The following is a 13,398-nucleotide window of genomic DNA, read 5'->3' as shown; positions in this document are numbered from 1 at the left end:
CAACATTTAAATTAATGCTTTGATTCGAACAAACAGAAAAACACACACACACGTTTCAAAGAATAAATAGTTGATTGCAATGTACATATATGAAACTTGTTGCCAGTCATTTCTTTGTGCAATCATAAATTCAATTCAGTTCATTATCATATCTGACTGCTTGTTGTGGAAATGGAAAAGCTTGTGCCCCAAGCTTTGTGTATAAGTAGAATGGTCCCTTTCCAACCACCGTATTTTCCCATTGATAAGCTCATGAATGAACGGTGGTAACAATAGCATATGACCTATTCGAGCGATACAACCATATATGGTGGAAAAGAGTACAGCTAGTCGTATCCATATTTTCATGATTCCACAGAGAGCTCCGTCGAAGCTGTGTAAGGAATTTTCATCTAGTATATATTTTATAGAAAATGGCGCCGGTCGAAACTAAAATCATTTCCAACGCATAAGATTTAGAAAAAATAAATAAATTGAATGGAAATAAAAGTTCATTGTGTGTGTGATTCTGTCCTTCAATCCAAACTGAGAGCTTCGTTGAAATTCAGTCTTGTCTTTTTTGTGTGTATTTGATTCATGTGTATTTAAAAAAAAAGGAAAGTGAAATTCGAATAGAGTCAATTCAATTGGGTATACAGTGCTAAAACAGAAGCAGAAGTCAGAACGGTGATTTCATCAAACAAAGTGATAAACGCTTAAACAGCTAATAGACAAGGACTGCGTTCGATACCATTGTAAGCAGAATAAACAAACGAAATCTTATATGTGCTTTTGAGTGTAATTCACATTCAAATGTATTCTATTCCGCCAAAATGGAATTAAATTAATGGATTTTGTGATGGTTTTATTATTTAAATTTCAATTTACATTGTTTTTTATCGAAAAAAAGTTGAATATTTTGTTAAAAATCGAATTTTTTTTTGAATATTTTGTTACAAAAAGTTTCTTTTTCATATATTTTTTTTGTAAATCATTACCACAAAATTGAAAAAGATTTTTGGAATAAAAGTAAATAATTTGCGTACAATAGAAATAAATAGAATGGTTGGATTTTCAAAAGAAAATGAATGTCTTATCAGAAAAACGGATTTTGAATAAACCTCATTTTATATTGTAAGACAACATTCATTAAAGACGAACAACATTGCATGATCTGAAAAACTGAAGTAGATTTCTTGAGCATTAACTGAAAGTTTCTTGTAATGCATTGCCATTTGTTGGTAAATGTCCAAGCAATTAAGCGTTTAAATTGTGCATAGTCATGTGATAAGAAGAGTGAATGCAAAAAAGTGTGTTCACCTCATGTACTCGTGACTGGTTGGTTAAATTAGTGTTTAGAAAAAAAAAACGATTGACGTTACTCTTTCCGATTGCATTGAAAGTAAAATGAAAAATAGCATCAGCAGCTTAAATAATGGTTGAATGACAATGGAAAGTTGTGTTATCTCGAGACCATTTGCTTCGTTCCAAAATGGATGGACACCGAATGAAAAGAGCACCGAACCGTTAAAAATTGTTGGTTTTACTTGGCGCCAATAAATTTTCGTCCATTTGTGCACACCAGATTGCGAGCGAACATCTTCATAGAAAATAATTACGATTAATTAGTTTGTGGGCTATGCTTTCAAAACAGAATGTCCTTTACAATATTCTTCAACATTAAAATGAAAATGAATAAAAAGAGTGTAATTGATTTTCTGTTGCTTTCTGCATGGCTAATGTTTTTGTGAGTGTGCCTGTGTGTATACAAATGGTTGAAAAGTAATAAGGTTCGGTGTTCTGTTTCTTTTTTGGTCGTTGAACTATGTGCTGCTGTTTTTATACGAGCAATGTTGTGCGTGTGAACAAATGGCCCGAGAGACAAAAAAATGTTTTTTCCATTCACCCAAAGTGGTCAACCATGTGTACTGCGTGTTGAATACGTCCACACATACAGATAGATAGAGAGATAGAGAGCTCCGTTAATAAGCAATTAACTAGGCTGCGACTATTTTCCACATTGTTTTTTCTTATATTCTTCCATTTTCCTCTGTGTTTTTTTCAAGTAGTGCAATGTGGGTGGTGTATGCGTAAAAATAATACACATAATCGTTCATGTTCAGCATGCTGCATTTCATTCGCGTTATCACGAAACAAATTGCTCACTAGTTTTATTGTATGCCAACATAATGATATGATAAACATGCAACATTGGGTATACACATGTGAATTGGTTGCGTACAAATATGCTTCAACATGTTAAATTTACATAATAGTTTAACTTGTTCCGGATGTTATAAATCGAAGCCGTTTGTAAATCGGTATCGAGAGAAGTGACTTCCCTATATGGCTCAAGCCACCCTTGTTGATAGCGGTTATGCTAACAAATATTTGCATAAATTCAAGTAATTTTTTTTTTCTCTTTCAAGTTATAACAACATCATATTTTGTTTTATGCTTATGCTCTGAACAATGTTTGTCCTTCATCGTAGAATAACAACATCTGATGGCATACATCAATAGAGCAAACACAAACAATCTTTTCCATATTGTTAAAAATTCATGATAAAAGCCTACAATGGTTCGAGTGCTACAATCACTCTGCAGGTACAAAATGAAAGGTCACATGTGAAAATCTCATATATTTGTCACAAGCAGAAGCAATTAGTTGAAACTTACAGAAACTGAAAGTGTGCATTAAGTTGACCTTTAAGTTTACATAGAGCAAAGTAGTTGCAGGCCATTGTATGTTCGATGTGGACACCATAAATAGATTAAAGAACATTTTATCCCAGGAAGAAGATTGTTCATTGCTGAGCAAATTTTGTATAACGAAAAAGCTCTCGTTTAATTTATCATTTGAAAAAAGACATAAAAGTGACGGACGCGACATAACTACATAATCACACACTTAAGTTGGAAATTGGCTGAATGGACAATATTCTTGCAGCTTTTGTTCTTTCACATTTTTGTTATTTCTTTCTCTCTGTGTGTTTCTCATCTATCGCATAATTTTCACTTCTATACATTTTTGACCAAGCGTCATAAAATGCGAAGCAAACGCAATAAATGGACATCAACGGAGAACAAAGTTCTATTTGCACGCCGTCACTTCACCGTGCGCACACTATCTATTCGTTCATCCGTCCAAAGTTGACGTATCATGATGATATCTTGTCCAAACAGCACGATGTTTGATTTTAAGATGCTTCGAATAATGCTGTGGGCCATATTTGTTCTTTTCGTTTGTAGACATTGCAAGGGTCGCTTGAAAATCGATTTGTTGTTTTTCTCTTCTTTGTTCGATGTTGTGCAACATTTTTTTTTAAATAGCCGTCATTTCGCTTCATTTTATATACTCGGGGCTTTCAAAACTTTTTCAACATTTTGTCGTTCTTTTCTCTGTTTCGAATCAAGTGGCGTAGACCCCAGAGCACTGAACAAAGACCGATTTCGAAAGTGACACACAATTAAATAAATAAGTCTCATTGGATTTAACGAGTGAACAAAAAAAATAAGATATGACATGAGACTGTGAAAAGCTCGTTGAACACTGAACCGAACACCTATTTCATTGTAAACACAGAGATCTCCCTTTATTTTATCCAAACCAACAAATTTGTAATAGTCGTCAATTTACATTTACAGCAAACAACCACAGCAAAAGAAAAGAGATGAAATTACCTCGTCGGCACCATTTTTCGCATGTTGCCATTTATATATCGACAACACAAGTGCCGACAAGTGCCTTGTATTTAAACACACACAAACACAATTAATGTGGTAAAGTTTTGAATTAGTTATTTTCTCGTTTTGTTTTACGTGCAACGCAATTTTGTGGTGGCTGTGGTTATAGCAAATCGTAACAAGTTCATGAATTGCTTGAAAACATATTTTCTCTCAAACACTTTATATAGCTTATTTTGTTGCCTACAAAAGAATTCTGTAATAAAAAGAGGTTTTGTTCGAATACTTCTTCTTGAAAAAGCTGAAGCTCGGAAAATCTCATCATTCCTTTTCTCAAGCATAAAATGCACAAGGTCTATTTTAGTTAATTAACTTTTAATTTAATTTTATTGTAAAATTGTACGATGAATTTAAATTAAATTAAACTTTTCGTTCGTTCCTGTGAAAATGACCGAAGCAAAATAAGTTGCAACTCAAAAATATTTTCACTCGACTGATGTGTATGTGTGCTCGATTCGAATTTTATCTCCTTCAGTGCTTCAGAGCAGTGCTCTTGTTCTATTTCATTTGAAAAAGAAGCGTTGAGTAAGCGATATGCCTTTGTTAAGTTATTCATAGCGCGTAGATAAAGTGTCACAGGATGTGAATGTAATCGAAAACGATTCGAAAAATGTTCGACTCCAAATTGATTTGACAGACGATTCGGCCGACCCAAGCTGATTTTGAGAATTTATGCGAACGTACGATTTGCCCATATACGTTAACACAATGCCGAAATGTAAAAACATAAAATTCATACAGCAAAAGTATAAAAAAGGCCAATTTTCCTAGCACATATTACCAAACAATTGCTTTGAATCACCGACAACCTAAAATTTTCACAATCCTAGTTTACTGTATAATCATCGATCACAATGCTATTAGCACCGCACACATTTTAACCGACTCAAACGTATATGTGACAAAAAAGTTGAATTGAAGTATTGAAGTGGCTCAATTGCATATAGCAATGGTTTTTTTTCGATATTAAAAATATTGAAGAGAAAACAGTAAGCTTTTTGGGTGACATTCAAGACAAAAAAGACATGGGAATGTAAATTCGATGTACTTTCGTTGAAGAATATTTTCAAAGTGCCTTGCAAGCATTTTATTTAAATAACATCGTCTTACAAAAAAAAAAAAATTCAAATTCATTAGAGAAAAAAATAAAGGTATAAGCAAAATGAATTTCAAAAAGCACTTATATATGCGATCTATTTGCCAAATGAAGAAACAAATAAAAAAAATAACAAAATTTTACGAATCATTTTAACCGACTCAAACGTATGTGTGATAACGCGATCGATATGGATTTAATGAAATGAATCATCGTCAAAACATTGGAAATCATTCACATTCTTCTGCATCGATACTAATAGGCATCTATAATTTGAATTTCGCGATTATTACTTCGGATGATGTCATTTGTTTCCTGTAGAGAAAAGAAAGAAGAAATGAAAAAGTTTTTTTTAAATACATTAAGAATCATTTTTTACTCTTACTTCACGATTGAAGAAAGATTTAATCCTATCTACATAGTCTTTGATTCTGGTGCTTGTTTCAACTAGTGGTTCATGGGTAACGTTCTTTAAGAGTCTCCTGGCGTTAACTCCAAGTAGAAACGGTACCATATCTTTGTCTCTAAATATCACTAGTGCTAAAAAGGAAATAAAACAAAAAAATTGTACTTTTTTGTCGATAGATTAAGAAAAATGTAGAAAGATTTTTTTTTCACAATTGAAGCAAGGTGAGAAAAAAACAATTAATATTGCAACTTTATTCGACAATTATAATTAGAAAATAGACAGTAATAATTAGAAAATGCAACGTTCAGCAACAATAAAAAAAACTCAACGTAAACATATTATCAATGTAAATTTGTGTTGCCAAAGCAAGTAAAATAAACGGTGGGCGCTGGTGAAGCACTTTTTGTATGGAAATATTTGTTGAAAATTCAACAATACGCCACCTATTAAAGACAATAAAGATTTTCGTTACTACTGCTGTCTTGACACAGCTCTAGAGAACTATATAGCTGTATTGCAAACGTATTAGTACTGACATCGATTCTGTGTATGCGTGTGTGTTGTAAATTGTGCACAAGCAGCTACGGTTGACGACTGAGTGCAGAATTTGCAATACAAACGGACACACAAAATCAGAGTCAGTGTGTTCTTTAGTAACAAAAATCTTTATGTATTTTAATAGATGTCGTATTCGTTGAATCTTCAACAAAAAATCTTCGATACCAGCGCCCACCGAAAATAAACAAGGAAATTATTATCATTTTTCAAGGTGGTCAACCGTATATAGGTGCCTTACTGACCTAATTTACTTATTAAATTTAAATATTGAATGGTATTTCAGCATCTGGAAGCAACAGTGAAGCACATTTTCTCGTTATCCTTTGGAAAAATAAACAAAAGTACATCTATGTTGAACAAGCTTTTAAATCATTTTAAGATAATTACATACTTACCATTAAACATTTGGAAAATGCCGACATTTTTACAATTTCGTTACGATCTACTGTAATCCTCCTACCTTTTGCACTAATTCCTAATAGTAATGGTTCTTCCATAGTAGTTGATGAATTTGATTTTTGTCTAAGAATCACAGGAGCTATAATTTAAAAAAAATACAAATCAATCGAATATGAAGGTCACGTAAATTTATTTTAAATACGAAGATGTTATTGATGTGCAATTTGACCTTTATTTTATATTTTATATTAGCTGATAACGAGCTCATTTATTTTGATGTGCGATTCATCGGAAAGTTATTAGAAATGCTTGCCTATGTACAATTCGACGACCGAATCACAAAAAGTTTTAACTTTTAAATGCGTAGTTTGTGAATCGAAAAACTATTTTGGATACTCTTTCTTCTTTCACTTTTGACTAATCAAAACTATTTTATTATATAATGTGCTCCAATTTGAATGTAAAGTGTATATATTTGGAAGAACTATGGTAGAAATAGTCTTACTGGTGTGAAATCTTGTTAAATTATCAAAAATCTTACCACCTTCCATGGAACACATGGTAAATCTTTCCTCTATGTGAAAAGTTGGACATTTGTTGTTGATCTCTATTATTTGCGACGTTAAAGATCTTAATTCCGTGATATTGCGGAATCTATGTGTATTATATCCGCTCATTTCTACGAGGGATCCTTCTTTTATGTAAATGTCATCTTTCTTTTCAGCCAACCGTATTGGACAAATCGTTGGCCCAAGTGGTAATGGTTTCTTAAATGAAAGCACAGCCAAATCATTAATAGCATGTTGTATATTTGGATACCTACGAAGAGTAATATCATCAAGCGGAAAGGAAATGCGCCGAACATTATCCACATGTCTTATTATTCCACCACTTAATCTTTCTGTTGAACCGACTCGAACCGAAATATTTTTCGAAAAAGGCAAATACATACTGTGATGTTCATCAAAATGTATCATACATTTGTAAGATGTAACAATTTTTGTGGAAGAGATTATAGCTCCGTTGCACTTAGTGTCTCCTTCCGCAAGTAGAATGGCTGCATTAAAGCAGAATCGCGATAAATCGGTAACTAACACTGGAGTATAAATATTTTCATAATCTTCACACTTTAGTGGAGTAACAAATAGTGGCACAAAAGCACATACTAAGAAAATTATCTTCATTTTTCATAAATATTGTTTGGCTTAGTCAACTGAATTGTAATGTGTGTGTGCGATTTTTTTTTTTCGACAAAATAAATTTTATGTGAAACTTGAGAATATTTTGTTTTTTATAAATGTAAAGGTGCAAACACACGTGTGAATAGATAAAATATAAGCAATTAAAAAAAAAAAATATTCGGAATAAAAAAATGTACGATCGTTTTGGGTTGAATTCAAAACAAAACTGACTTTTGGTAAACATTTGAATGCTTCATTCGGTCATCAAATATGTTGCTGCGGAAAAAAACAATTTGTTCTTTATTGTACTTTGAAAACGAACACAAATTAAATTTTATTCAATTGAAGAAGAAATCAGTGAGAGTCTTTTCATACAAATTTAAGTATAAATGGTGTATCTATCATATATGCAATCGTATATACAGCACAATATAATAGACAAAATTTTGAGTTTGGACTAGAGTTTGGAGATAAGTGGCCAATGAGCGGATGTGAAGACTTCAAGTCTCTTTGAGCCGACGGTGGCGCATCGAATTTCAAAGGGGACGTCAATGTAATTTTACAACTCGAATCGAAACTAAACAGCGCGCCAATTTTAAAATTTGCTGTCATTTCCTCTCATTGTAAGTGGCATTCAATTATTCCATTGGAAAAGTGCCCGGATTTTATTCGCCTATTATGAAAAAAGTAGTAAATCACACATCGCTTCCTCTGATATCAGTTCATAATTCAATTGAATTTTGGTTCGTTTTCAAAGTACGTGAAAGAACAAATTGTGTTTTCCGCAGCAAAACATTCGATAAACGAATGAAGTAGACAGTTTATCAAATGTTCCAAACACATTTTTGTTTTGAATTCAGCCCAATACAGACGCACATTTTTTATTCTGAACAAGTTATTTAAGAACTTATATTTTATCTATTTAGAGTGCGTGAATTTCATTACTGATCACTGGTGGTTGTACATTTACAATTAAAAAAAGAAGAAGTATCATCTAATTGAGTTTACTTTTTTATTTGGCAAAAAATCCCACATTTCAGTTATCAGTTCAGTTGACTAAGCCAAACAATATTTAGGAAAAATGAAGATAATTTTCTTAGTATGTGCTTTTGTGCCACTATTTGTTACTACAATAGAGTGTGAAGATTATGAAAATATTTATACTCCAGTGTTAGTGTCCGATTTATCGCGATTCTACTTCAATGCAGCCATCCTACTTGCGGAAGGAGACACTAAGTGCAACGGAGCTATAATCTATTAACTATTTCTACCATAGTTCTTCCAAATATATACACTTTACATTCAAATTCGAGCACATTATATAATAAAATAGTTTTGATTAGTCAAAAGTGAAAGAAGAAAGAGTATCCAAAATAGTTTTTCGATTCACAAACTACGCCTTTAAAACTTTTTGTGATTCGGTCGTCGAATTGTACATACGCAAGCATTTCTAACAACTTTCCGATGAATCGCACATCAAAATAAATGAGCTCGTTATCAGCTAATATAAAATATAAAATAAAGGTCAAATTGCACATCAATAACATCTTCGTATTTAAAATAAATTTACGTGACCTTCATATTCGATTGATTTGTATTTTTTTTTAAATTATAGCTCCTGTGATTCTTAGACAAAAATCAAATTCATCAACTACTATGGAAGAACCATTACTATTAGGAATTAGTGCAAAAGGTAGGAGGATTACAGTAGATCGTAACGAAATTGTAAAAATGTCGGCATTTTCCAAATGTTTAATGGTAAGTATGTAATTATCTTAAAATGATTTAAAAGCTTGTTCAACATAGATGTACTTTTGTTTATTTTTCCAAAGGATAACGAGAAAATGTGCTTCACTGTTGCTTCCAGATGCTGAAATACCATTCAATATTTAAATTTAAAAAGTAAATTAGGTCAGTACGGCACCTATATACGGTTGACCACCTTGAAAAGAGAAATATGAATCACAGTTTTTTGTTTATTTTATTTTTGTATATGCATGCAATGTCATACTTTGACAACGTAAATTTATGTTGAATAAAATGCTGACGTTGAAAAACTTACAAGTAATCTACTTCATAGAAAACTTACGCGAACTTGTGAAACTTACAGAAACTTATGAACTTACGAGTCATTTTCCCTAGGTGGAATTCATGTCTTTAATTGACGTAGAAATTCACTTTTCATCTTCGAATGAAATAAAACCAAGAAGTATTTGATTTGAATTCACGTGTCAACAAAAGGTTCATCGTGAAGTATCTACCACTTGTAGAACATTTGAATCTTTTCAACGTCATATACTTTTCATCCAAAATAATTTTAGCATGGCTACGGCTTAATCCACAATTGTGTAGCTTACTTTGGTTATACCCAAAAACGCTTGGAGCGCATTTCAGCCACTTATACAAAAAGAATGTCTGGAGGTTTACCCGAATAACAATTACATATTCCCAAACGATGACAGAGAAATCAATTTGCGATGAAGAAAGGAATTTCAACAGGATATTACAGCGATCTACGTGCAATGTTAACATAGGTAACATGTATTCAGCTTGAAGAAATTTCATTGAATTTAAATGTAATTGAATCGCTTGACACATTCCAATGGTCAACTTTCTTTCAAGAAGCATCGATCTATCGAAAAGGTCACTGTATGACAAAAAAAAACTATCAACAGAGCTATGTGGCGTCGGTGATGCTGGTTTACCAAATAAAGGTTCACAACATTCTCAAAATAAAAGAGCACACATTTTTCAACTAACAAGAATGCCTTTTTCCGTTCTTCAAATTTGGTGAATTTGTTTGGTGAATCGTAAATGTGACAAATACATTTTCGCTATGAAGATGGCTTCGAAAACGGTTTCAATTGCAATGAATGTATTGAATTGTACACAAGTAACCCGACGATAATGCCTCATATTGCATAATCAATCAAGCAATCCAAATAAAATGGATTATTTCACAACTTTCAATCAATCAAATCTATATGCACTTTATTACAATTTATTGTCAACACAGTGCTGTGATTTTCAACATTTGTACTACTCATATGGCATTATTATACACAAATTTTTCATTTAAAAAACACATGTAAAACTTTCATATCGTGTCATGAGTTATGATATTGTTCAATCACTTAATTGTTTTCGAATGCTTGTAAGCGTTTTCGATTCATTTGTCGAGTCGGTACTTTTATTAAGTATAAAAAAGTACCTCTTATAAGTCGAACTGGAGGGCATAGAAAGCAGAGCAGAATGAAGAGCAATTAGTGTGTTTTCGTCGTGTAATCGGTTTCGAGGTAGTAAATTGAGAATCATATTTTTGATTATAAATAACAACGTTATTGCCTCTATGAAATATTATGAAATATAATAATGGAATCAATTTAATGGTGGTCAATAAATGCCATCGGACGGTAAACACCGTGGACAGCACAATAACATAGTTTTTCCATTCATATCACATTACGCTTTAACGTAATTTATGTGCGCGCCTTTTACTTATCTTTTGTTCGAAGAATAACGATATCATGGATTCTATGATACAGTCGTTGTTATTGTTTTGTCGTCACCGTTTTCATCGTCGTTGTCGTCGTCATGCAAAGGGTATATCACAGATTCAGCGAAACATTGATTGCTGTACATTCTCGCTGTGTCATTAAATTGAACAACTCGTTATTGCACTCGAGCCATATTGAGCTGAAGTGGTTGTTTTCTTGCAAGAAGATGACATAAACAATGAACGCTTCTCATATACAACATTATTTTATTATTAGCAATGAACGAAATCACTTCAGACAATGTTTCATTTATGAAACTTGTAAAATTTTATCCCTGATCGTCGTCGTCTAAAACAATCGACAATTCGCTTTCGCCTGGCTTAATTTCATCTCGGTAAATGCGACTTCATCGGAAAATGATAGTTTCACAGCATACAAAGCCAAGTACAAAGCGGAGATGATACATTCACTTGTGACAATGTGAGTACAGCTGCATTGTGATCACAAAGGACTTTAATACGCACCAAAATTTGTGTCAAAGTCTTTTCAATTTAACATGCGACGATGATGTTGCCGTAATGAATTAACTTTATCCAACGGAAACTTCATTTTGAAAGATGATTTTTTTGTTGTTTCGCTCTTGTCGGAAATGTCGTTCGCTGAATGCGTGACAACGATACGTGTTGTGGAAAATAATGATGCAACTATTCTAGGCCATCGCTTGGTTTCAACTTCACTAATGTTAATACCAAATGCCACAATTTTTGCACACTCTATCCCTATATTTATGTGCATTGTGGTTTTGTGCACTAAAAAAAGGAAATTTCAAGTGCTCTACAAAATTGGCTTGTAGCTGACATGATACGAAATATTGTAAATAGAGACGCTCGCCTGCGTGTGACTGTGAACTAATTGACTCAATTTATTTGTACAACATATAGTTCATCTCTGCCGCATCAGATAACTTCCGTGTCGTAATTCACACAATTTCCCAGAAGAATTGCGACTAATTTATTCGGTGTTTTTTTTTTATTTGTTATATTTTCCGTGAATGCGTCCATTTCATTGTGGCAATTTTCGCCGAGAGTCACCTTAAATGAAACTTTATTTCGAAATGTATTCGCTTCACTTGACATTTATTTGTAATACGATCATATTTCATTCATTAGTTAAATGCCATTAAAGACATGAATATGGACAATATATATGTTTAGACGTTGAAGAAAATCATTGGAATAACTTACGTTTGATGATGTTGATAATAATAATTATGATGTGGTGGTGGTGATTAAATGCAAAATAGAACACCTACAAATTAAAACGTGGCAGGCATTAAATTGCGTTGCCACACAACAGTGATGACGTTGATTTGCATATATTCTAAATAGACATCGATTGCATGCTGGCGACAGTGGTGCCATTCCGTCATGTTGGTGCCATTCCAAATGCTTCACGCAATTAATGACCTTTTGAATTTATTCACACTTTTCCATGAACAGCGCAAGTGTGCTGATTCGTGGTGGTTCTGACCATGCCATGCCTGTGGTTTACGTTACCTATTGGGTATAGTGTCAAATTTCACATATTCGGAGTAGAATATCCACTTGAAATGAAGAAGATGTTACTAGATGTCTGTTCCTTTCCTCCACCCCAATCTCCGTTTGGATGTGGGATGTGGAACGAATTTTATATATTCAAAAGAAAAAAGCTTCGTCAAAATATACGCAAATTTATGCACGGATGAAGGGAGAAAATTAGCATTTTTCCAGGGTCGTAACTTTTGACCAATTTAATTTAAATCAGGAAATGATAAAACATTTTTTTTTTTCGTTTTGTTATTGCTTTCAAGCTGAACAATTCCATTGTGATTTGATATGGCCGAAAACTCTCCGATTGGATTTTGTTTGTTTTTTTTTTCAATTTTTTTTTTGCCCTTTTTTCCAGATTGAAGAATGACATTCAACACCGTTTCTCAAACGCCTGACAAAAAAACATCAGCTACCATTTATGTGAATTTCACACAAGCGAAGGAGAACTAAAAGAAAGAAAGAATAAAATCAATGCCAAATGCTCGTGCACAGTGCGCTCTGATTCATTGGTAATGGAGTAAGCTTTTATCTGATGACTAAAAGGCACTTTTATCCAAAGTGAAAAAGCTGCAGCTGAAAATAAAAATAACAATCGAAACGGACCATAAGCACTCTTCCTCATACATATACACAAAATACCATCATCACCATCACCATATACAGCAGATAATTTGCAGATCAAAAAGGTAATTCCGTAAGGACATAAAAGACAATTACGAATCAATGTTACCAGCACAAAGTTAAGAAAGACATTGACGTTAAATCCGTATTTACCTCACAATCTAACATTCTTATTTCAATTCTTATCCTGGGAAATTGAAATTCGCTCCAATTTTGTGCTCTCTGCAAATATTGAATTTCAATCGAAGAAACGAAGAAAAAACGAGCAGTGAGCAATAATGCTAGAAAAATACCTTGCATAAACACTTCAATCGAACTTTAT

General features: G+C 32.9%; 2 protein-coding genes across 9 annotated transcripts in view; one reads left to right on the top strand and one right to left on the bottom strand.

Annotated features, from left to right (window-relative positions):
- The first annotated feature begins 421 nt into the window (after positions 1-421).
- LOC116339514 (probable cationic amino acid transporter) overlaps positions 422-13,398 on the top strand; it is a 39,340-nt gene continuing 26,363 nt past the window's right edge. Inside the window, exons 1-4 of one of the 5 annotated variants that reach the window (XM_031765435.1) lie at positions 7,960-7,992; positions 8,985-9,127; positions 9,202-9,280; positions 12,811-13,141. The gene's annotated coding sequence lies outside the window, so the exon portion shown is untranslated. Of the gene's footprint in view, positions 735-7,959; positions 7,993-8,220; positions 8,894-8,984; positions 9,132-9,201; positions 9,281-12,810; positions 13,142-13,398 lie in introns of those variants that run through there. The other 4 variants (XM_031765437.1, XM_031765434.1, XM_031765436.1 and 1 more) reach the window with 4 other exon arrangements.
- On the bottom strand, positions 4,840-7,505 carry LOC116339515. Of its 4 annotated transcripts, none has more exons than XR_004201003.1 (5): positions 6,730-7,505; positions 6,181-6,327; positions 6,032-6,110; positions 5,208-5,362; positions 4,840-5,137 (listed from the first exon to the last, which is right to left on the bottom strand). XR_004201003.1 is itself a non-coding variant. In XM_031765439.1 (4 exons), the coding sequence occupies exons 1-3, from the start codon at positions 7,370-7,372 to the stop codon at positions 6,069-6,071; spliced, it is 828 nt and encodes a 275-aa protein (XP_031621299.1). In that variant the 5' UTR covers positions 7,373-7,501; the 3' UTR covers positions 5,207-5,362; positions 6,032-6,068. The 4 variants fall into 4 exon arrangements, 1 of the variants encoding a protein (XP_031621299.1); XR_004201002.1 differs by lacking the exon at positions 6,730-7,505 and adding an exon at positions 6,418-6,535 and having other exon boundaries at positions 4,843-5,137; positions 6,185-6,327; XR_004201001.1 differs by having other exon boundaries at positions 4,844-5,137; positions 6,185-6,327; positions 6,730-7,501.

The sequence above is a fragment of the Contarinia nasturtii genome, unplaced genomic scaffold (assembly GCF_009176525.2).
Source record: "Contarinia nasturtii isolate CC-2019 unplaced genomic scaffold, AAFC_CNas_1.1 Cnas_scaffold_533, whole genome shotgun sequence".
In the NCBI taxonomy this organism is placed as follows: domain Eukaryota; kingdom Metazoa; phylum Arthropoda; class Insecta; order Diptera; family Cecidomyiidae; genus Contarinia; species Contarinia nasturtii.
The sequence above is the reverse complement of the archived record's forward strand: the minus strand, read 5'-3'. Positions and strand labels throughout refer to the sequence as shown.